At 42.2% G+C, this 25,279-nt stretch overlaps 1 protein-coding gene across 7 annotated transcripts; it reads left to right on the forward strand.

Moving 5' to 3' along the window:
- Positions 1–4,960: 4,960 nt before the first annotated feature.
- On the forward strand, positions 4,961–24,951 carry PDCD4 (programmed cell death 4). Of its 7 annotated transcripts, none has more exons than XM_072869897.1 (14): positions 7,992–8,573; positions 9,523–9,670; positions 10,863–10,959; positions 14,356–14,655; positions 15,217–15,311; positions 17,085–17,198; positions 17,467–17,688; positions 17,960–18,057; positions 19,573–19,687; positions 20,504–20,611; positions 21,669–21,779; positions 22,770–22,909; positions 24,217–24,279; positions 24,646–24,951. In XM_072869897.1, the coding sequence occupies exons 3-13, from the start codon at positions 10,920–10,922 to the stop codon at positions 24,275–24,277; spliced, it is 1,404 nt and encodes a 467-aa protein (XP_072725998.1). In that variant the 5' UTR covers positions 7,992–8,573; positions 9,523–9,670; positions 10,863–10,919; the 3' UTR covers positions 24,278–24,279; positions 24,646–24,951. The 7 variants fall into 7 exon arrangements, with proteins under 7 accessions (XP_072725996.1, XP_072725995.1, XP_072725998.1 ...); XM_072869898.1 differs by having other exon boundaries at positions 24,651–24,951; XM_072869895.1 differs by lacking the exon at positions 7,992–8,573 and adding an exon at positions 4,961–5,144 and having other exon boundaries at positions 9,495–9,670; positions 24,217–24,951.
- The last annotated feature ends 328 nt before the right edge of the window (positions 24,952–25,279 follow it).

Below are 25,279 nucleotides of genomic sequence, written 5' to 3' on the forward strand. Positions count from 1 at the left end.
AATTTCAGCTTCGTGCTGCCTTTCACGTAGCCCCCCTCAGCTTGAATCAGATCCCTATTGTCTGTGGTGTCAACACAGCTGTTTAAATCCCTTCCCCCAAATACCCCTGCTTTCCAGAAAGCTCCTGCCTGCAAGGGCCAGGCGCTATTTTGAATTTGCGGCTTTTTGTCAGGTCCTGGGCTGAGCTCAGATTCCTGTTTGGACCAGCATGAGGTCAAAATGGAGACGAACTCAGGAAAATCCTCCACTTCAGCAAAGCCTGATGCTCACTGACTGCATGCTGGTGGCCGCTGCAGCACTCCAGCCTGAGACTGACGGGCAATGCAGAGTGAAGCGAATGATTAGCATTATTAAAAATGCTTTGCAATTATACAGCGCCTTTTCATCTAAAGATTTCAAAGCTTCGTAGCACTCACACAAAGTTACTTATTATCCCCGGCGTTTAGCAGAGTCAGGAAATGAAGGAAAGCAGCTAAGTGACTCGCCTTAGGTCATGCAGTAAGTCGGCGTCAGAGGTGGGAACTCGGCCCCGAAGTGCTGACTCCACGGCTCATGCCCCAACGCGAGGGCACACCTCGCCTTCTCCTGTGCCAGGCCAGCTCCTTGGGGGGTGCAGAGATGGGGGAAGTGCTTGGCCCACCTGGAGGGTCAGCGCAGCCTGGGCAGTGCTCAGGAGGTGCCTGGCTGGGAGCAGCACCCGCCATTCCTAAGCCCTGCTCCTTCCCCAAGGAGCCCCGTGCGCTCCGCTGAGGGGCTGTTGTGGGATCTGTTGTGCCTGAGGCTGCAGTCCAGCTTGCCACGGCACAGTGTGGCCAAGTCCACGGCAGCCAGAGACCTGGAGGGCAAGGTGTGATGTGGTGTGGTGTGTCCCTGGGCTGAGCATTGCCGCTGCAGCCCCCAACTCCCCATGCTCCCTCCAGCCCGCTGGCCATACGCATGTGGGAAGACTACAAGGACCTTCCTTGACAGGGGACATCTCTAGAGACACTTCAAGCTTGATACCCCAGAAAACACTATGCAGGAACTGGTGAGGACCAGAGGTGGTTTTGCTTATATCAGCACTGCAGCCAGGCTGCTACCCTCCCACTAGCCAAGCCCTGGCTACAGTGAAGGTGCGGCAGCACTGACTCCTTCCAGACCAGGTGGTCCAACCCTGCCAAGGAGCCTATATATACGTGCAGACACCTGCCAGGAGATCAGAAATACATTTCTAAGAAGTTACGCTCTTTGGCTGGCTCAGCCGGCTGTGCTGCAGGATGCATTGGGTGCCAAACCGCCATGCCTTGCAGCAAGAGAGCTGAAAACGTCAAGCCCTTGTACACCGACACTTCTCTGACTTCAGTCCAGTGCTGGGACTTTGGGACAGTGTGTCAGCAGGAAGGAAAGCCAGAAGGAGGGACTGAAGAGGAAGAGTGAGAGGAGAGAGACAGAGAAAAAAGCAGAGAGACCTCTAGACCTCACTGGCCAGGAGAAGGCCTTGGCTGAGTCTCCTGGCCCTGCTGAGGTAAACCACCTTTTTGGTGTTGACCACAAAAGGTGACTCGCACAGTTATATTTTTAAGGTTAAAAAAAAATATTTCTAAAAAGACCAACTAATCTACTTCTGCTCTTCCACTGTGTTGCTTATTTTTACCCTAGACTTATCAGGAAAATCCACTTTGGTCAAGTTTTTTCTGGGAGACTTGAGATGCTTCATGTTTTTTAATGATAAACCACTTAAAATGTTATATCCACCACTTAAAATGTTATATCCCTGTGATCAAGGCAGGCATCACTGATACAGCTTCACACTTCCAAGGGGCGTATTTAAATAAGTAACAGGAACTAATCCATATAGTCAGCTTTCCTTAGGAGCTCAGGGATTTACATGTCTAAACTTTACTGGGATGAGACTCCACAACTGGGGATAAAATTCTAGTTAATTAAGCATAACTTCAGTGGGGATAAAACCCAGGAAAGGGGAAAAACTTGAAGGCAGAGACTGCAGTTGAATGAATTTCAACCTCAGAAATGATACTGAGAATAAGCAGTCATTAGAAGGAATCATTTTAAAAAGCAAAATAAATGATTGGTTATAAAAGCTATGTCTCAAAAGTGAGTCGGAGTTTTGTCTTTTACAGGATATTAATAAAAATGGGAAAAAATTTTTTCCAGTTGCATACGGCTGAAGAAAACAGGGAAGGAGAAAGAGACATTACATAGGATAGAGGTTAATGTATAGTAGGTATGTGCAAAACGCAAAATCATACTTTGCCTTAACTTTCACTGAGGATGAGGATGTTAATCATGTGGCTGCAGATGAGAAGGATAATGGGATGGGGGTATGGAAATGTTCACGGTCAGGATAGAAGCAAATCTCAGGGCTCCTTCCTGCACTGAAGGCAGAGGAACGGGCTAATCCGCATGCCAGAGCTCCAGAAGAACTGGCCCGATGTCTTTAACAGGTCCCTCAGCCAGGGACAGGAGCACAGTGAGCCTGTATGGAAGAAGTGAACCAATCTGGACAAGAACAGGCATGAAAGTTTCAGCTTAATAGTATATGGAAAGCTTCAGGACAAATGGTGAAGGAAGGCTAGCAAAAGAGAGGGAGGTAAATGGCATGAGATTAAATGGGTTTATTAAACCCATTTACCTTTCTTGGGTAAGGTAAGCTGCAAGCCATTTGCTTAGTGAAGGAAACAGGGTGGATCTCACCTATCTGGACTTAAATTGCACATTTCATATGGTGCCACGTGGAAAGTTCTTAAGAAAAGGGAGAAGTGGTTTATTGCAAGGTATAAACCCCGTGAAGACCTGCTGTGAGAGCGGCGCACGGCTGCCAGGCTGGAGGGCAGTTACCAGGGGAGTGTTAAACATCACTCCTGGAGATCTGGCAAAGTGCTTTTGTAAATGAGCTTGGCACTAATGTTAATGGAGAACTGGTGAAATTGCTGATGACAGAAAATATGAAGCAACCTCAGGACAAAGGAGGCTTGAGATATTACACAGAAAAAAGTAGTCAGCAGCAGAAAACGACAGTCATAGGTACAAATGACCAAACCCTTTCCTACAAGCTAGCTGGCAGCTCACACTTCGATCACCGAATAACCGACTTGCCAACACAGTGGAAACATGAAGCAAGAAATGCAATCCTGGAAGGCAGCAGGAAAGGTGCAGTGAAGGCTGCAGCAAAGGCTGGGGTGTGCCCAAGGAGAGGCTATCCCGCTTCATTTTGCAAAGCAAATGCTGAGAGCAGGAGGATTTCTCTGCGTAAATACTCCCAGGAAGGGAGAGGGAAGAGCTGATGGTGCTGGTACAGAATAAATTATCAAAAAGATGCATCAGACATTTTGGTTAGAAGATCATTACTAACCATTTGACAACATGGTTCTGGAACAGCAGCCTCCCCATTGCAGTCGTGCATGCAAAATATTAAATCGCTTTGAGGATGCAACTTGATAAGTTTCTGAAAAGGATTATATCACACAGTGCCTGTGATAGGAGACGTGGTAGCACAGAAGTTCCTGCCAGTCCTATGCACAAAGGGAAATATTCTGTAACGCTCTGTCAATATAAATATGGAGCATGTGATTATACACACGCAAAAAGCAGGCACATGATTTATTAATCGCAGGACCTCAGCTTGTCAAATAATGATTACAAGGCAATAACACACCTTGTTTTAATAAATGGCTCCCTAAGATTTCCTCCCACAGTAAACCAGTAAAAAAGGACAATTATTCTGAGTAAAGGCGGTACTTCATGTTTCTGGTTGTTAGCTTTTAAATGAACTCACTGTCTGGAACTCTTAAATCAAGTACTCACATTTTTCTGCACATTTCACAAGTTCAGCCCTTTCCAGTAAAGCGTCTTTTCAGATGCGTGATTGCCTTTTGTTAAGGCAAGAATGAACAGATGACAACTGCAGCACAGAGGAGACACGCCTGGAACAGTTTCACAAAGCAAACCCAATTCTAACGCTTCTGCCAGGAGGGTGTACTCAGAAATGTGAAGAGGGAAGGCTTTTTGTGCAATCTGAGAGGCAAGTCCTGGAAAGCCACGATAGAGACAAGGCAGAGAACCTCACGATAGAGAACCAGGCAAGCTCTGGTTCGGGAAAGTGTTTATCCAAAGCCATTGTGGTGGGTGACACTTCACTTTCCACGCTCAGGCAAGCGCCAGCCGAACCCCCTCCACCTCCCAAGGGTGCCCAGCCTCGACAGGCGCTGCAACGCAGGTCTGCAGCACAGGCCTCGTCCCAGCTCACGGACGGAGCTGCAGGAGGATGTTCAAAAGCAACTCTAATTACTGAGCATTAAAAAAAGCAAAGGCGTGTTTTAGTATCCTTTCAACCTGGAGCTGACGCTGCCTGATGAAGAACGCGATTGCTGTGCTTGCAGTTCATTTTATGAAGGCACCTTTGCAGAAGATGCAGAAATAAAAGTAGGCTGAAGGAAAAGAAAGCAGAAGGCCAAGAGACAGGCAACCGAACAGAGCAGATTGACTTAACAGATACGATACATTTTTGCTGTCTGCATTATGTGTGGAAATGTATACTTCAAGTGACACAGTAACAGACTCGTTTGTAATCAAACACAACTGCTGAGGTGTCAGGAGCACAGATGCTGCCTTTCGAAAATATTTAAAACAGAAAGTAAAACTTTGAAAAATCCGCAGTGGGGAGCGCAACGAAAATGCTCTGCGATGTTTCTAACCCAACGCAAGTCCTCTCTGGTTTTCACTGCTCTCTCTGGCGCTGGAGGTCGGGCGACCTGCGAGAGTCTCCCCAGCTACAGCTCAGATAAACCTTGACGAAAAGCAAACTGGCCACGGCAGCCTGGAGACACGCGGTGCCTATTGTGCAGCAGACATCGGGCGGGGGGAAGGGCCGCTCCACGCGTTTTGGGGAACTTCAGCCAATGGATTCCTCCCCTGGGTGTTACGGGAGGGCTTGGCCAGCATGTGAGAAAGGGAGGGGAGAGTTTGAAAACAACCCAGCAGGCTCTAAGGAAGGAAGGCGGCTAGAAGGTGGCCTGCTCGCCTCCGTGCAAACGTTTTGCTCCAGGTGGTCGGCGGCGTTAGGGGTGGAAGCGCAGGAGGGGCCGGGCAGCTGCCGGTGGGTCCCCACTTGGCGTGGGTCGGCGCAGCGGAGGTCCTGGGCGCAGGTAACCCCGGGACGCAGGTGTCGGGGAGCGGGCGTTGAGCTGCGCAGCCCGCACAGGTTGCCTGGAGCTGCAAACTGGCCAGAAACGGTCGAAAGAGGTTTTTTTTCTACGGAGGGAGGAATTCTGCTCTTTTGTTGTGATGGGGATTGTGGTGGTCTGTTTCCTATTGATATGGCTCGGGGAGGGAGGCCGGGAGGGAGCAAGCAGGTCTCTACAGCTCGGAGATTAGCACGGGATCAGCTGTCTTTTAAATATTACAGGCGGTTTTGAGGTTAGAAAGGCAAGAACAGGTGATATCTTTTAGCAGACCGGTTGATACAGTGGAAAAATACAAATAATCTTTCGTCCACATCAGCCGTTTTTCAGGTCATAGAGTTTTAGAAATCAGAAAGTATGTGCAGTCAAATCTAGACAAGATTTTCAGTGATTGATAACCCAGCTGCTAATAGAGACATCCAGCAGAAGAAAAAACACACCGTTTTCTTGTCTGGAGGTGTGCTGGAAGGTTCAGGGGTTTTCATCTTCTTTTGATTACTGACCCAGCTTTTGGGCCTCTTGGAAGCGATCCAGTCCTAAATTTTACCAGAAAATCCTCTAGCAGTTTTCCACGGTGCTTTAAAAACATGCAATTGGCATGATGCACTGATGTGGTATTTTGTGGCACCTTCTCTTGTGCAGGTTCTGGTTACTGTTCCAGTTTCTCCGCCACCTCTTTCCTCCTCACTGCCAAATCTCTTTAAAGCCCCTCTTCTGTCTTGCAAGGGAAGCTGAATTCCATGACCTGTGTTAATAGCTAGGATTTATTTTCCAGATCTCAGTGATGACACTGTAGTGGTTTGCCTGGTACATGCTAGTCAGCAGAGGTGCAAAGAGCAAACTAGAAATTATTTTTTGATTGATGGGGAAACAACATCTTTTGAGGCTGCCTCTAGGTTGCATGTGAAAAAAGTCTTGTGTGAGCATGCTGAACTGTCCTGACTTGAAAACGTCTGCAACTTAGTGTCTGCATGAACAAGAAAGATTTTCTTTCTGTCATTTGTCTGATGGGGAAAGTGTTTATCATTAAAAGTACAGCAATCGTGCTGCACAATCTTTTAACAGATCACTGCTGTTTTAATTCTGAAACTTAGTTTTGATGATTCATGCAGAGCTCGGACAGTAAATTAATTCAGAGCTCTTATAGAAGGAAAGTTAGGCTGTTACTTCAGTCAAAAGTACACTGAGTCGGAGTAGAATTATACAGGAGAAGTATGTAAAAATACTACAAAAGTCAAGTCATAATCTTCTAACTGAGGAGGATTATCTTCCTGGCAGCTAAAAAATCCTGAAATGCAAAAGTACTACAGCAGAAGGGATCTGTATTTTCTTCCCTCATAGCGCTGGACTGCTATTGCTTGGGGTCTCCAGAGTGACAAATTACAGAGAGAAAACAAAGTGTTAGCTGAGTTTTTAGCAGAAACTGTGAATGGAGGCAAAATACATGACAATGAAAGGAGACTATCATCTCTAATTAGGTGTCTGGCCTCAGGCAGCGCGTATAGAATAAACAGGGTAAATGTAAACTCAAATAAGGTAGAAAGTCTGGAAGGTTGTGGATGGATATGCTGTCAATCCTAAACGTGCACAGCGTAAAGAGTTTCAGCAGTGGAGAAGGTGGCGGCAGCACCTTTTACCTGTCAGATTGCCTGAACAGTAGGAATCCTGCCTGCCAACTCTGAGGCAGCTGTGGTGTTTCCCAGCCCTCCTGCCAGAACTCTGAACTCCTGTCCTGTTAACACCCAAGGCTGAAGAGAAGGTAGAGGGGTCTTGTGTGAAGAGGGAGCAAAAGGTCTGAAATCCCCATGTTAGCTGACAGCAACACAAAGAAGAGGTAATACATTATTTTTCTGATGGTTTGGCTTCAGAAAAAAAAATTGATTTCTAATTAAAGGAGGAGGACACGATGTTGAGGAGGAGCCAGGCACAGCTGTCCAGGTTTCCACGGCTGCCCGTGCTGCCAGTCCACGCAGGCTTCTCGCTTCCCGCTCTGGTTCTGTAACCGGGCCTGCAAACACCCATCCTTCCCCTCACGGCGTCCCTGGTGCAACCCTTCTCCCGCATCCCGGGATTTGTCGTTTCAGAGCTAACCTGAAGCCTGTCAAAGGTATTGCTAGTTGACACCAACGATTCTCCTCAACGTTAGGAAGTCAGGAGAGGATGGCATGGTGTGCTTTTGGGCGCAGGCTGGGGCATGTTAGACAGGGAAATGGAAGTTGCTGGCCTGGCATGTGTCTTATAGCCCCAAAGGACACCTCTTCGTGCACCTACAAAGACAGCATAAACCAGCTTTGTTTTAACCACCGGGCCAGGCACCCCAAGTGGGCCGCTGCGCGCCAGAGGGCCTGCAAGGCGGGGCTGGAGCAGGAGGGAGCCGAGCGGCTGCCGGCGGCCGCAGCGCCCGGCGCTGCACGGAGGAGTCTCCCGCTCTCTCACGCACAGAGGCGCTTCCTTCACCTCTCCCCTGAACGCTGCGCGGGTCGCGGAGCGCAGCCGGCCGGGTCGCGGCCAGCAGCCGCCGCACAACGGGACTTCTCCTCGGGGCCGCGCCGCGGAGGGCCCAACCGCCCGGCCCCCTCCTCCCCTCCCCGCACGAATGGATCCTTCCCGCTCCCTCCCCGCCGACGCCCCCGAGATGGTTTCGCCCTCCCCCTCTCCCCCTTCCTTTTCCTGAGGGCCGAACACCCTCCCGTCCCCACCCACCGCCATCCCCGCTTGCTGATTGGCTGCGGCGGCGGGCGGGCGCCAGCCAATCGGCGGCGCCGCTGGCGGCCGTGTCACTGGGGGGAAGAAAACAAAAACAAGCAGGCAGGCGCGCGCGCGCGGCCGAGGGGGCGGGGCCCAGCGGCGGGAGCGGGGTGGTCGGGCTCGCGGAGCGCCGGTAACGGCCCCGACAGCGGCCTGCGAGGGGAGACGGCCCGGCCCGGCTCGGCCCGGCCCGGCGCGGGCGGCCCTGCCTCCTCCAGCGGGCGGGGCGGGGCGAGGCGAGGCGAGGCGAGGCAGCTCTGCAGGGTGCGTGAGGGGCGGCCAGGCCGCGGGTCGGTCGCTGAGGGGCGGTCGGCGCCGTGAGGAGCTGCTCCCCCTGACTGACCCCTGGCCAGCCCGCCCCGCTGTCGCTGCCCCGCCGCGTCCGGTCCCTCGACCGTAGCAGCCGGGCTTGGCTGCGCAGCGAGCCCCGCGTCGCTGCCTCCGGCGGTGGCAGCGTTGCTGCGGGCACGTCCCGTGAGGTGCGGGTGCGCCACGGCTGCCAGGCCTGTGCCGTCGTGCGAGCGTGTGGCGGCAGGGCCCTGCGCCAGCCGTGCTCCCACCGGCCTTCAGCCCCCTGTCACGCCTCTTCTTAAGGACCAGAATTCTCCGCCATTGCTTTCTTCCAGCGGCACGGGTTTTGTCGGGGTAGCTAAATCTTACCTGGCTATTTTTGCGTGTGGCTGTGAAATAACACCTGATGTTTGCAGGTCTCCCAAGCCTTGGTGATGGGGAGTCTTTGCTTAAAGTTAGGGAGAAGAGAAAAATCGTGTAAGCTGTGTGGAAGTTTCTCAGGGGTGTTTTGCATAGATGTAAGGTCTTGAGAAATTCTGGAAGCATTCCTCTGCAGTGTGTGTTGTTCCTAAACGTTAATTTGCCGCTATTTACCTGCTGGGGCAGAATTGCTTATTTAGATACAGTACATGCACTGGTGGTGAGTACAGAGAGCTGAGCATATTTTATTGGTGGTTTTCAGTGGCTTTGGAAATACCCTTCTCTGCTGAACTACTTTAAAACTACTAGTTGTATCACTGATTAATCTTAAGATCTCTTGCAGCATTCTTGTTTTGAAGATGTTTAAATTTACTTCTGTCCATTTTGTTCCTGTATTATCTCTTCCACCATACAATTTCGGGGTTATTTATTCTGATGTTTTTAATGCAGGTTTTCAGATTGTGTTCTGTAGTTAATTGGTAGTACTGTGTGGTATAACTCTGCAAAATATAAAGTGATTTTTTTTTTTTTGGTACCAGTGAATACCAGCATCTGGAAGCTCCAGCAGACCTGTTGGCTTGAGTTAATGAGAGGGTGCATTGCTAAATTGAGAGTATGTCTCCTCGTCAGTATGACGACATGCATTGTAAAGCTCAGTTATTCCATCATCCTCATTACAAACAAAGCAGGGTGCTGAATCTCAAAAAGACAGCATATGAAAGTTGTATTGTTATTTATTATGTTGCCATAGGTGGAGAATTTCAACTAGGCTCCTATATGGAAAAAGTATTTCTCCACTTGAAATTTAGGTCTTGATTGCAAATGAATGGAAGTAATGATTGTTATTTAATACAGGTTTTGTCCTTTGTCGTCTCTTTCAAAGAGGTGGACAACTGATGGAACATTCCACTAGGAAGAATAAAACTGTTCTTAGAAGGTAGATTGCTCAGATTCGACCGAGATCCATACAAAAAAACCTCTCAACCAACAGTGACTGGGAACACTTGAGAACTCCTGAATGATTGATTGAGGTAACTCAGAAAAAACATTTATCTACACAAATGGTGTGGGGCAGGGAGGACTTCGTACTAGGCAAAGCTGTTAACTGTTTGGGTTGACGTTAGGAAATGCAAGATCATGGCAGCTTGATAGTCTGCTGTAAACCAGTGTTTCTTTATTGCTAACGGTCTGTGGTGAATCATTTGCAGTTAATAGGTCTGTGTTAGGCAAGTGGCATAAGAGGAAAAAACAAGGAAAAAGAAGAAAAGGGGAAGGGAGTGGTGGTGTTTGGTGTCACAATCTTGCCACTCAACCATAAGCTATTTTCAGGGCAGCAAAGGATGAGAAAGGGGAAAAAAGAGCCACTGAATTCTTATGGGGCAGACACTAGTACCAGTAATATTCACAGGACTACGAAGTGATTTGTGAAAACCTTGCAGGTGTGAAAGTGTATGGGGAATTCTGGGGCTGCTTAATTTTTTGTGTACACAAAGGAAAGATGGATGATGCCATCTCTTTCACAGTGACATGGGGTGGTTTGTAGAATAGCAGCTGCTAGGAAGAGGGAGAAAGAGAGAGTAACAGAAAGAGAATTGTTCAACTTTATCCCCTGCAGATTGAATGGTGGTTGTAAGGAGTGTTGGAAGGGTGCAGAAGCACAGATGTGAAAACTTGACAGCTGTATGTACATGTACAGTAAAACATAAAGACTGTGTCCTTGAGGGGAGGAACAAAAAATAGCTTGTTTTCTAAGGGCTGGTCTGAGCTTGATAAATTGGTACCATTTTATCAGTATGGTTCACCTGAATAACATTTCTCATATGGATGCAATTATAACATTAATATTGTATGCTCATATAGATAACCACTTTGCAGAGTAGGACAGCTTCAGTTGATAGAAGTGGCTTTTATCAACTAAAAAAAGCTGCATACAGAGGGCTTTTACCCTTAAAATAACGGCTTTTATCCTGGTGCCTCCTTTATAAGCAACAGAACTGGCAACTGCTAAGACATCAAGGCTTAGATGGATGGGTTTGAGGGTGGTGCTGTCTCATGTTACACCGTTTGCCTTCCCAGGAACTTTTCAGTGGTTACTGATAGTTAATTATAACTTAAAACCCCCCTATTTTTGTGTTGTATTTTGTGAGTGAAGCCTTTGCAGCTTTTTACTTCAAGATTTGGTCTAGTGCTTTTCATCCCCTAAGCTTCTCTGTTTCTGTTTAGGCCTTGGAGGGAAAACGTTAAGACTTTACATTTCACAGTCAGTTCTGTTAAGCAACTATGGAAATAGAAAAGGAGCACATTTATGTTACCCCAACAGGTAAGTAATATATTCACTATTTTTTTACTAAAAATTGCTTAGCTGACCTGAAGTGTTCTCTGTAGAAAAATTGTATTACCTGTTAATTTTTTAACAGTACTGGCTTAAAAAAAAAAAATCTTCTATGAAAAATTTACAGAATAGTTCTTTCAAGTTTCTATCATAGTACCCTGCTTGATTACATTTATTTTGAAATTTGTTAAAAATCATAAAGTTAACATTCCTTTAACTTACTAAATAGTAGTGACTCTGGACTCCTTATCATCTGACTTCCAGTAGTGCTGGTGTGAAGAAAAGAATAAGTTCGAAAGTAAAATGTGTAGGTGCATTTGAGAGGTACAAATTCTGGTTTTATGTAGCTGTTTAGCTTAAAATTAGAGGAAATGAATGATGAAAGGCTTGACTGGAAGTGGGCAGGCATGAGAAAACTTCACTGAATATGTGTTAGAATCTGCCCTGAAATTGACTGTTTTGTCCATATCACAAACGTGTTTTATGATGCTTGGTCAAGTTAACACAGTTTCGTGTTGTTTTCTGTGTCTTCCAAAGGTTGTGATGATCTGCACTGACCTTTTTATACCAAAGAGTTTTTGTAGGTTTTAAATGTTTTTCAGAAAAAAATCATATATAAGTTAAGATGGTATGTAATACAGTTGAAGTGGCAACATGCTCCATATGACCTCTTATTTTAAACCAGAATTAGTTTAATGTAGAAGATGCATTGCTTCTCAGCATTTTAGAATGATATTTGGGTAATAAGTGGGAAACTGCTAGGTATCTAAATTGACCTAATTTGGCAAATGAAATCTGTGTGTAGGTAAGTACTTTCTGAATACTTTGTGAATGAAGGTAGCACCATAAAAGCACACATTTTAAGTGTGCCTGCTAGGCTTAATAGCAGGGTAATAAGGTCAGTTTGGATAACTTTTTAATGTATAGTAAGCAAAGTCTTAAAGTTTATAAACACTTATTGCTTATATATGTGTATATATATGTTATATGATGTAAAATGAGAAGCTGAAAGGAAGATCTGCATCATTTTAGATATACCTTTTATAAAACAGTTTTATTTTAGAAAATTATTGAAAACTAGTTTATCTGTTTAACCTATTTTTTCAGCCGAACTAGGTAACTAATAGCGGAGGGCCAGTTGGTCATAGTATTATGGAGGAAGAGGCTGCAGCTGGAAGCGATAGTGTTATATAAAAGAAATACTTCAGTAATGCAGTGAGAAATACTAAGTCTTACAGGTTGGATGTTTCCTGTGGAGGATTTCCTTTAGTCTTGAACCTGAGATCAGGATTGTGTAAGGAGGTTGGACTGTAGCCTCCCCTTTTATGCTCAGTTGTCAGATTCAGGACTGCCTTGTGTTAATTGTTGGCCATTTTCTTTGGAAACTGAGAAAGAAGTAAGTGGTCATTGAAGAGTGTAGTTCCTGGACAGCTGGATTGCAGGTCTAAACTGGAGAAATTCATCGGAGAGTGGGCATGAAGAAGAATTTAAATTCAGTTGTCTGAGATGAGCTGGTTGTGCTGATGGAGTCTCCCTGGGGAATGAGAGGAAGGAAACCTGTTCTGTTTGGTTTTGCTTTTTTTTTTAACCTCTGCTAGCTTTATGCAAATCTCTCATTGTTTTATTAAAATATAGACAAACTGAGAAGGCTTGTTGTGGGAATCTTTTCCTGGACGTGATGCATGCTTTTCTTTTTTAGCTTGCTGCAAGCATATAAGGAATGCTTTTGTGGGAGTAATGAGTGTAAAGATGAAGCTTAGACTGGAATGGCTGCATTATTGTTCAGCTATAGCATTCACATCTGTGAACACTAGTATCTAAATGTTATTTCTTTGATCATGAAGGAGGCAGTTGCATCAAACCTTCTTCATTTTATAGTGTAGTATCCTCTTTGATATGGGTAAATACTTTGAGGTTGGAAATGTTTGATTAGTGCACTTTGCTTTCAAAACAATTTTTCATGAACCTGTTTTGAATTGAAAAAATAATAGTTCTGAGAAGTATTGCCAAATGAATGTTGCTAATTAGAATGTATTGGAATGGTGAAGTAATACATTCAGCTAAGTTCAAATACAAATTTAAAATGCTCTTCATATTCTGGGGTTATGTCAGTGAAATTTTCTGTAAAGCAGCCTTGGCACAGCTGGAAAAGCAGCAGCTTCTCTATGCCTCATCATTGCACTTGCTAGGGTTGGGGCTATAGGTTGTATCTTTGAGACTCTACTGAATCCTCAAGAAAAGAAGGGCTGTGTAACAGAGAGCTGAGGCTCTTCCCTTTGTGTGTGGTTTTTCCAATTTGCAAGGACTCCCAGGGTACTAACTGTAATATAAAATAGGTTCCCGGCTGCTTTTTGTTTTTTTACCTTGGTGGGTTAAGAAGGGGAAGAAGAAATGATGAAGGCTTTTGCTCTTAATGCTCTCAATAAGACATTCTGCTGAACCATACAGCTCAGACGGGGGACATCCTGACTTTGTGAAACAAAAGACTTTAGATCCAAATTTTAAATGTGCATTAACTTCCCAAAAGAGTGAAGTTATTGCACTTCTCAGTGCTCAGACTTTTACAGATCCTTAAGTTCTGAGAGGGGTTTCTGTTGGGTATCAAACAAAACTAGTTACCTGTTATATATGATGGTGGTGGGGAATAAACCATGGCCATTTTAGAAACAGTCTTGACAGAAGCCACAGTGAGGGGCAATCCATAGAGAAGAAGAGAGATCATGTTGTTTCAAAAGACTTTGAGTCTTTGTTACTAAACTCCCCAGGCTTTGTATTAAATTACTTTTTTTTTCCCCCCATAACATTAAAAACAAAAAATGAGTGATGGTTTTTTTTGTATTCTTGAAAGTCTAAATCATTGCTTTTCCAGCTGGTGAGCTGTTTGAAATTCCTTGAATGAGGGGAATGTTGGTTGATGATTTAGGAAATTAATTTCACTTTGACTAGTCTGTTAACATTAGTGAGTTCTTACAGAATTCACTGTATTGGCAGTTTTATTTGTTTCTAAATCAAGAGATGAGTGGGTGGAGTGAGAACTAGGTGCTTAGATCTTGCGCGCTGAGGAGTTCTGATAGTGAGTTTTTGTTTAACAAGGGTGGGGTTTTCTGTGGTTTACCTGTTTATAAATGGTTGATTCATTTGCTTTCCAGCTCTTCACATATGTTCTGTTTAGATTGTGGATAGTTTGTACATGGGAATAAGGAACTCCTTATTACTGTGTTGTATAGACATATTCTAAAGCCAGCATCATTTACCTTAACACTGTTGGAAATGAGAGCTCTATTTAATGTTGTAATCCTTTTTAAATGCAATGTGTTTTGGTGTTTTAACATAAACCTGTTTAAAACTATAACAGATTTTTTTTTTGTCTGTCTCCTTTTTAAGAACTTGAGAATCTAAGTGATGCTCCATTTTCTGGTGATGAAGAAAATGGTGGGTCTGAAGAACGAAAGACTGAAATCAATGGAAATTGGATTCCTGCAACTTCAATTACTGAAGCCAAAATAAATGCTAAAGCAAAGAGACGGTTGAGGAAAAATTCTTCTAGAGATTCTGGGAGAGGAGACTCTGTTAGTGACAATGGAGAGACACTGAAGATTGGCATTGTTGTACCAACGAGCCCAAAGGGAAAACTCCTGGACAGGCGATCCCGGTCTGGAAAGGGAAGGGGTCTACCAAAGAAAGGTTGGTGTAGCTTAGTGAAGAGAGTAGTGTGATAAAGATTCTGTCCAAAACATAGTAATTTTTTTTTTCACTGGGAATCATTTTCATAAGCCACAGTCTCTGTGCAGGCATTTGGTTCTTTATGTTAGATAGTAGCTGGCAATAGGAGCTAATAGGTGGCATTTTATCAGAAAATTTTATATGTGTATCATCAATTAACTTCTGTCTTTAAGGTACGTACCTTTTCTTAGCAAATGTAATAAATCTGAATTGTTGGTGGTTCACAGGACTGTTACTAATGCAAACTTAAAGTATGGTTATATTTGAAAGTACAGTTTCAACCTTCAGTAATTCTTGTACAGTTTCACACTGCTTCTAGTATCTTACTGGAAAGTGATGAAAAGACTGGTTGCTAAAGTGGGAAGATGTCATACAAACGCACCCTTTTCAGCATATATTTTTAGAGTCAGGAGGTGGGCACAAGCAGTGATACATCACCCTTAAGTGAAAGAATGTTGGGTTGAACTCAGAAGTATTCTTTGTACACTGGCGGTCCTTGCTTACTGTCACATATTTTGCCAGGTGGAGCAGGTGGCAAAGGAGTTTGGGGAACACCAGGTCAAGTGTATGATGTGGAAGAAGTAGATATTAAGGATCCTAATTATGATGATGATCAGGTAGGCAAATAATTTATTTGCAGTGTGTTGTTTTATTTCCTTTATTGATTTCAATTGCTGTGATGCTTATATTAATGAAAGTTTGACCTTGTGAGTTATGTGAATGTCAGCCTGGCTGTACTAAATGCTCATTTTTATGTTCAAGAATGGATTATTGGGTAGTTAAAGACAACTGGTGTAGAAGTGTTGCAGTGTAACACTCACAAATGTGCTCTTGTGCTCCCCATGAGCTCTCTTTCTGTGCCTGACTGGGCAGCACCCTTTTCCCAGCTGTGTTCTTTTGCTGCTATTTCTCATGGAGGTGAATGTTGCAACGCTGCTCTGTATTGCAAATGGGCACCATGTTAAAAATGCAACACAGACTTTCTCAAGTCAGGAGTTTAGTCTGGGACAGTATCCTTTATGGATTTTTCTCTTCCCTGTATTCCCAACCCTCCCAATGTCTTGTATCTTCTTGGTATAAACACTTCAAACTAGTGCAAAGTTGATAGCCTGGATATTTTGTTTGCATGTGTTTATTTAGGATATGTTGTGGAATATTGTACCTTACAGCCATATTATCAGGGTCAAAGAAAAAAAGTAAAGCTCATTGAGCAAAGGGTGCTTTATAACATTAAATCACTGAAGAAAGGAAACGCTGGTTACAAACACAGATTACTAAAGTCTCTGAGATCAATACAATTGTGAGACCATAAGTAAATTCTGTGTAACATAAGCAGAGCGATGGTGGTGTCCTTTGAGCAGAGGCTGTTTGTTGTAGCCACAGCTGCTGAGACGATGGTATGTGGGAATATCAAAACCTTCTTCCAGTATCAATTTTTTCCCTGCAATTCAACACTTTAGCAGAGATAGCTATTAAAGATGAAGCTGATGAGTGCATAAAAGCAAGTTTAATGAAGAATGAATATTCCATGGAACTTCTGTATACTTAGCTTTTTTAAAGTTGAAAACAGAGACTGATGTGATGGAAGGATAGGCTTTTGGACTTCTGTATACTTCTTGATCATGGAAAGCTTCTTTCCAATAAGCATTAGTTGGAAAACTTCTTTGTTCAAATTTCTGTGGTCTGTAGTATTGCTATTGAATGTTACTTCTGTTGTCTGTGAGGAGTAGGGAGCTGAATTACCATGGGGAGATCTGGTTGTGCTGGAACTCTGCAGGACCATGTTATACAGGAGGCAGTTGCTATGTGATTGTGTTTTCCCCTTAGGGAATGTCTTTGCTCACAAATATTCTGAAAATGCCTTTTCTCTGATTTGTACATACTATCACCTGTCTGGTCATGCAGTCACTAAGGAAGAGGGAAAAGAGGCAGGCTTGCTGTCAGGGACTGGAGTGCCACTTGCAGGGAAAGATGCTGAAAGTTAAATCTTGTGCTGTGGCACAGCTAATTGCTAGGCTGTGACAGGAGTTGCTGTCGCTCTCCCTTCAGTACATAGTACATAGGCACTTGATCTCTGAGTTCATGCGGTATCAGCAGAATCCTAGGAACAGAGTTTGGAGTGTTTACCATTGTTTAACAGTAAATTCAGCCTTTCAGTTGAATTCAGCTAACGGTAAATTCAAAATGTAAGAAGCACAACATTTAGCCAGCATTGTCCACATTTTAACAGTAGAGGCCTAATCTGGTGTTTTCTGGCAGAATACTGACTACCAAGACTAAAGCATTAAGGATTTAGAAGATCTATTTTGATACTATTAGCACTGCATAAGATGTAAGAAGAGATGTACTGTTTACAAAAGGGTATATGCTTTTGTTGTATTTTGAAATAGGAGAACTGCGTCTATGAAACAGTAGTTTTACCTCTGGATGAAAGAGCATTTGAAAAAACTTTAACACCAATCATACAGGAGTATTTTGAACATGGAGATACTAATGAAGTTTCGGTATGTCGCATACCTTTTTACTACTTTATTTTAGGGGGCAAACGTGTAGCACACAAGGGAATCCCAACTGCTAGCTATAAATGAGTGTATAGAGATGTTGGCAACAAATGTGCAATAAGAATACCTAAGCAGTTTTATTCATCACATGAGCAGAAGCATATATGTAAATACATACATATAAGCATATAAATGTTTATATATTTGTAATATATTTATATAATAAGAATGATGAAATCTTAATCTGTTTTGTTTTTCAAATCTTATTTAGGAGATGCTGAAGGATTTAAACCTTGGTGAAATGAAATACAGTGTGCCAGTGCTGGCTGTTTCCTTGGCATTAGAGGGGAAGGCTAGTCACAGGGAAATGACATCTAAGCTTATCTCTGACCTTTGCGGGACAGTAGTAAGCAAAACTGATGTGGAAAAATCATTTGATAGACTGCTTAAAGAACTACCTGAATTGGTGTTGGATTCTCCCAGGGCACCACAGGTATATTTGTAAAGTTTTATGCTAGTAGTCGTAAGCTTTTTCTTCTAAATTGTGGCTAAAATTGATCAAGTAAACTGAAATAGACTCTGTATTTTGAAAAAATCTATGGATTGTCTTACTGTCTCTAATCCCCTACCAATTTCCCAGACTGTGTTTTTACTTTGAGATGGATCATTTAAATAAAATCTGAAAACCAAGCACGTTGTTATTGTCTACGTAGAACTACTTTGAAATTCAACATTTAATTAGAAATGCTTCTGTTTTGTTGCAGTTGGTGGGCCAGTTTATTGCTAGAGCTGTTGGAGATGGGATTCTAAGCAGTACCTACATAGATGGCTACAAAGGCACTGTGGATTGTGTCCAAGCTCGGTAACTTTCTTGCTTTCTGTATAGCTACAGTTTTCTATTCCAAATGCCAAAGATGGTGATCGGGAATTTAGGACTTCAGGATAAATCATGTGGTTCTCTATAACTTATTTTTTAATTTAAAATGATAAAGAAACCCACAAAGTCTGCAACAACAACAACAACAAAATCCAGAATTACTCAGGTCAGAGGAGAAATACTGAAAGTGCCTGAAAAATGTATTAATACATTTGAGTTAAGTTTGTCAGGTTTGTTGTTCAGCTTATGTTTGAGGGTGAAAAAAAATTAGCTGAAACAAGAAGTGATTATAGAAGGTTTTGTCTTTAGAAAAAGCTTTAATGTGATTAATGAGTAAATATAGCATAAGGACAGCTGCTGTAAATATGTTGTGAAATACACAAGGGATTAACTGTTTTGCCTTATAAAGGTTTAAAGCTTGTGCAGTGCTTTCCCAGGCTTTCTCTGTAATGCTTTATCCATCAAGAAGTATAATTGCTTTCCGTGTCAGGGTGAGAAGTTTGAAGGAGCAATCTCTGACAAAGAGGGACATTTTAATAACTAGTCATGTTTTATTATTTTTCCCTCATAAGTGTATGTTTCAGGCTTAATACGGAGGTGCTGAACTCTTGTAGCTTCTAGAAGTTCTATTTGTAGTGATTATAGTTGGGTACTTTTAGAAGGAAGGCAAATGCTTAGCTGCCTAACTTGAGGGTTCAAATTCTGAAAATTGTCAGTTATACAAATGTCTCCTGTGATTTGAAGGATTGTAGCCTGCCTACTCCACATCTGGGATGTTTTGCTGCCTTTGCTATTTCTTGGCCAGTCTTTTCTGTCATTAAGTCTTGGTGAATAGCGTTACTGTTATTGGCTAGCCCCCAGTATGAGGATTGGGATAACTGTTACTTCTTTAGCTGGATAGTGCTTAACTGGATCTGAGACTTCTTATTTTCACCTTATTTCCTTTTTCATTCTTTTCTCAACGAACTGCCAAGCTTCCCTAGTTCATGCCATCTTTTTGCAATTACATATTTGCCTTCTGAAGTGCTGTTTTGGCTTAAATTCTCAAGGTTTCATAATTCTTTAGACCCAAACAGAAAATATTATTTCAGTAGAAAAGCTGTTCTTCAGTGTGGAAGCAACTCAAGCCTCTTTTGTTTGAGATACACATGCCAAGCTGCATTCTTGGAGGGGCCTGGATGCAATCCATCTCTGCATAAGAAAATATTAAGTTTGTTCTTGTGAGGATGTTTCAGGTTCTGCATTGGTGATTCAGATCCGCTACCATCACAGGACTGTTACCTGTCCTAAGCATGGTAGCATGTAAAGGTGCCAGAAAAAGAATGTGGGGAGTTCGCTTGCTGGCTTCTTGATACAGATGTCCCCATGGAGTTGCTAATCCTGACCTCTTCCCAGGGATCTGGTCGCTTTGCCCAAAGAGGAATGGCAGTGGGGGAAGTTACAAATGCCTTTTAATGAAGTTCTGCAATAACTTACTAAAACACTGACTTTGCTTTCTAGAGCTGCGCTGGACCGAGCTACAGTGTTGCTGAGTATGACAAAGGGTGGAAAGCGTATAGACAACGTGTGGGGGTCAGGAGGTGGCCAGCAGTCTGTGAAACACCTTGTTAAAGAGGTAACTTGACTTCTACAAAACTATTATCTCGAGTTTACTCTTTGTCTAAGCTTACCTTGTTTGGAATGGAATGAAGAGATACATACATCCTGTAGCAAAATCATGTCTTGAGTGTTGGTTTTGGTTTTTTTTAATAATTTATTTATACAAAGCTTTTAAAAACTGATATACATAATTTTGTTGTTGTTTGTAGTATTTGTCAGTGGTGGGAACATGCTAGTACAATATTCTGTATTGCAAGTATACATTTATTTTTGCTTTAAGCAAAACTTTTAAGTACTCAGCTTTTTAAAAGCTTACAATATAAAATGGTAAAGTAATTAGAAGAGCCGCAATGAAATTGGCTAAACTAGATAAACCTTTATTATTTTTTGGCATCACTGATTAAAAGCACAGTAATAACTGAAAAAAAGAAAGGAAGAAACAGGAATGTTTAGAGATCCATGCTATGAAGTAGGCAGGTTCAAAGGAAAAGGTCATGTTACAATTTCTAGGTTGTGAGTGTAACAGATGATGGGAGGAGGAGTTCACGGGAGAACATAATTGTACCCATACTAACCTTTTATGAAGATACGCATCTTATAAAGCAATGCTTTTGGTGCTTGTCTGTCGGTATTAACACTATGGATAGGTATTTGGCTTCCACTGTGTTTCAGGTTGCTGATAACGTCTCAATTTAATTACATTTTTAAAAACACTGGCAGCAAGTTTCAGGAACTAACTTGCTGCTGGGTTGATCACAGATTATCAAACAGTTGACAGCTTTTAAATTTTAGATCTAATTAGTGTTGGGCTTTTTGTTTTTAAATTCAATAGATTGATATGTTGCTGAAAGAGTATTTGCTTTCCGGAGATGTGCTGGAAGCTGAACGTTGCCTTCAGGAACTGGAAGTACCCCATTTTCACCATGAACTTGTATATGAAGTAAGGCGAAATCAGAGTCCCTTTAATAATTGTCAGTAATACCAACAGGTTGGTTTTGTTTTGATGTGGGCATACAAATAATATAACTGGAATCTGAAGCTCAGGTTGCGAGTTCTGATGCTATTTGAATAACTAAATTGTTTCACGTAAAGTTAATGGTTTGTGTGCTCATTTGTGTGCACAATGTGCAACAGGTAAGCTGCTGATAACTCTGGGAAGATCCAGAATTAATTTTTGTTTGTTGGGTAAATAGCTGATTTCAGATTATTGTAGATTCCTGAAAAAGAACAACTCAACTTATTTTCTGTTGAGGAATAGCAACAAAAACCCACGCTTTGTTTTGCTGTTTATTTCCTTTTGGTTTCAGATATCTGGGTATTCTAATGGGTGTTACCTGTTTTTGTTAAGTTATAGAGGTTCCTTTTCAGGGCGGAATTGTTCCATCTAGCGCACTTGTAAAAGCTCCGAGATACTTCAGAACCAGACTATATGAGAGAAGGATCTTTGCTATATCTGGGAGACTGTTCCCATTTGTACTCTTTTATCTGCCAAACTGGGAAATGGTTGTTTACCAATAAAGCTGAACACCCACAATCTACAAAATTTTCTCTTCAGTAAATTGACTGCTTTGAGAAAATTCCTTCGCAATAGAAACGGAATCCTTTTAGCTGATGGGGGTTGTGGAGATTTGTAGATTTTGAACTTCTAAGTTCTTCTAAAAATCACAAAGGTACAAAAAATCATAGATACAAAATTAATTTGTGAAATTAATTGCCATCTGTACTGCAGCAGCCATATGGTATAGTCATGTATGTCTCAAACCAGAGCCAGAAAGGCAATGCTTTTCCCTCTGTCCAGTCCTTTCTGGTTTTTCATACCTTTTATCTTTATCCAAGTAACTTTTCATCAGTTTTTCTTTTCAAACAATAATATACTGAAATTGTGAGTGCATGTAACAAATGGACTTGTCTCCCCAGAAAATGCATAGTAATGCACTCCTTTTCATACCTCGTACGTACACAACATGGACTTGAACCACTTGCATGATTTGTTTTAGGCTGTTGTGATGGTTTTGGAGTCAACTGGAGAAAAGACCTTTAAAATGATACTGGATTTGTTGAAATCTCTCTGGAGGTCTTCTGTCATTACTATGGACCAAATGAAAAGAGTAAGTGTGGCATTTAGAGAATTTTGAGTAAGGTCTTCCAAAATTTGCACAGTTTTTACCTTCTTTTAAGTACTATTTGTAGTCTATTGCTGACTGGTACTGTGTTTTAAATTCTCCATGGTCATTCTGTATCCCATACAAACAATCTGTCACTGATGCATGTATGATACTTGTCATGTACGGGAAGAAGTACAGATGGGCAGTAGTTCTCTGTAGAACCACAAGGTACAGAATATTTGAATCTTCAAAGATTTCCAACTGCTTTTATGCAATTAAATGGTTAAAACTAATAATTTAAAATGCTGCAATATAGCTTCATTTTTCTTAAATATAATTTTTCTTTTTATCCAGTAGTTATTCATAATTGAAGAGCAATAAGAACCCACTTAATTACAAATGTCAGTTAGAACAGTATATAGAAGCTAGTATTTTACACAGTTGGAATCATCCATGGCTTTGCTTCTAGGTATGAATATAGGACAGCTGTTCTGTCCCAGGGCAAACTAAGTACCACGCAAAGCCTTGTGTCAAAATTTACCCAGCCGTACTGCTGGCAAGAAGTGATGAGGTCATCTCTGGCTGTCACCAGTGTTTTCCTTACTGCATAAACTGTTGTGGAGATTTGTGGCCACATTTTCTTCATTTACATGGAAGAATAATTAACTCTTCTTCCTTGTCTTACTACCCATGCGATAGCAGCCAGGCTAACATTCACATTCTGTACTGTCTGCATTTCTGGTTTCTAAAGAAGTTAAATTCAGCTGGTGTTTTCATGTAGACAGGTAGTTGTGTGATACCTTGGTATTGGCTGGTATTATACCTTCCTTTTCCACTGACTTGCAGCTGCTCTGCTTCAGGTTTGTTGAAACTGTCCATAGTATACATGAAACTATATTGAAAAATAAATCCTCTGAGTGCAAAAGGGTGTTTAAAAAATTTGTAATAAAATCACAGAATAGCCAGATCATTACTTGAATTCTTACGTTGCAGGGCTATGAACGAGTTTACAGTGAAATCCCAGATATTAACCTGGATGTGCCACACTCCTATTCTGTGCTTGAGCGGTTTGTAGAGGAATGCTTTCAGGCTGGAATAATCTCCAAACCACTGAGAGACCTCTGTCCTTCAAGGTACCTGTTTTATTGTATCTAGGTGAAGGCACTGCTTTCTGTCCCCATTGTAGGTAACAGAAAGCAGGATTTTATGACCAAAGTATTACAGATTGGAACTGGAAGCTATGGAGGATGGAGAAAAACAGAGGGTTGGACTGGTAAAAAGTTCATGAAGAAGCTGCACTGATGTGAAACCTGTTATGTGGAGGCTGGGATAAACACTTGAGGAAAGTAAGCCTCCGGCGAGTCCCAGGCAGCATGCCTGCGTGCTCTCCAGAGGATGAAGGCCTGCCTCTCCTGTTTTGCTGATTTGCTTGGTAGAGATCAGTGCAGTACTGAGATGGAAAATTCAGGGGTCACAATGATACACGTAGGTGACAGTGGAAAACTGTCAGCTACAGTGGGAAAAAAAAAAAAAAAAAAACTGAAAAATTGCTTAAAAAATGGTTTAAACATACCAAATGGCATGAACAGAGTTCTAAGACGAGATGACCAGTTCTAATGTTTATGTCAAAAGGAACAGGACACTTAATGTGGAATAAGCTCTACACACCTGATCCCTTCGTGTCTGTCATGTGGTTTGTATCCTGCTTTTGGTTTCTTATTGTTTACTTATAGCATAAATAATGCTGTTTGAACTGCAGCTAATCAGTATTCTGTTCTCTTCTTACCGGTCACGATAAAATTAGTAAGTTTCATTTCCTGTCGGGAATACATGTAAATTTTTAAATATGATAAAACTATTATTTGCAATTTCACATGACAGGAATACTATTTATTAGACAGATCTTTTCCAGTTTGGGTGTTCTGTTAGGCTGCTTAAACCATCTTGACAGCTCACGATAAATTTGGTTTTTGAAATGTCAGCGCCTCTATCAAAACCAGCCTCCATTTGTGGACTTTAGACTTAAAATTGAGTTTGTGTGTATCTTGGTATCAAATGTTTTGCAGGTTTGGGGTGTGGGAGGGTTGAAAGTCATCACTGCAACAAAAGCTTGGTTATACTTCAGTTTGGGGGAGAAAACCACCATTCCTAGGCTTTCAAACTAGGATCTTTTGCAAGTGTGAACATTAAAAGATGATCAAAGTAGAAAGCACTTGACAACACAAATTTTGAAAAGCTTCTTGCAAATGAACTTAGATGTAGGATTCAGACGGATTTTAAGCAGTTTATCGGTGATCAAGAACGTCAGCTACTCTTGCTGAACTTGCACACCTTATATTTGACTCCCAAGACCAAGAGAAGATTCTTCTCAGTGACAGGTAAGAGAAAACAAGCGATGCTACTTTGAATTACTGAAAAGATACTTTCTACTTTCTTACAGGGGCAGAAAGCGTTTTGTGAGTGAAGGAGATGGAGGACGTCTTAAGCTAGAAAGCTACTGAATGTGAGAACCAACTCCTGAAGCCTTAAAAGTTTAAAGGGAAAATAGATAGGTTATCTATATATATACAAACACGCATACTTTTTTGGTGTGTGTATGTATATATGTATACACATATATAATATGCCAAAATTTTAAGAGTTGCTTAGCACAGTTCATATTTTTTTAAAAGCACATGTTTTGGGTACAAATCTTTTTTTTAAATAGTTTTATAAATTTCAGAATGAAAACTTCTTTGGGCATATAGTAGAACAACTGGCCACTCTGCTGTGGTGGTGCCTTCAAATAAGCTATCTTTAAGTGCCATATGCTTATGACCTAATCATTCCATGTTCGCATCAATACCTGACTGCTGCTCTTTCTTTCAAGGACAGTGTTGTCGTCATAAAATCACTGGTTTATACAAAGCTTTATAGAAGGGTCAAGTTAAGCTGCTGTGATCCCATTTCCATTGCTGCTCAAGAAATACTGTGCTTTGGGAGGAAAAATAGCTGTTTCTTTGTTTTAAAGAGCCCAGGAAAATGGAGTTGGGTCATAAGATCAATTCATCTGTTCCAGGCGAGAACACTGGTTGGTTTTAGCCCCCATGTACCAAACTTGTCTCTTTTTTTTTTTCCTATGTAACTGGAAAAGTGAAAAGTTCTGGTAAAACATATTAAAAATATTTTTTGTGAAGCTCTCCTTTCTGCCTTCTTTTTTTAAACTGGAACAAATTTAACTGTGTTCAGATCTCCGAGTGTGTGCAACTAAGCTGTACGTCTAACACTGCCCTTCTGTATCACAAGGTGCAGGAGAGCACTCAGTAATTAAACTCACGGTGAGTATTTACCAAATGTGTCTTTGAAAACGGGACTCGCGTAGGAGCGCCTAGGCCGGCACTGAGACGGTGCCTATGCAGGGCAGCCTGGCCGAGCCCTTTCCCAAGAGTAAGAGGGACGAGGGAAGACTCCTAGAGCAACGCAGGGCGGCCCCTCCTGCTCTCTTCAGTTTTGTGTTCAGGTGT

This window comes from Ciconia boyciana, chromosome 8 (assembly GCF_034638445.1).
Source record: "Ciconia boyciana chromosome 8, ASM3463844v1, whole genome shotgun sequence".
Taxonomy (NCBI): domain Eukaryota; kingdom Metazoa; phylum Chordata; class Aves; order Ciconiiformes; family Ciconiidae; genus Ciconia; species Ciconia boyciana.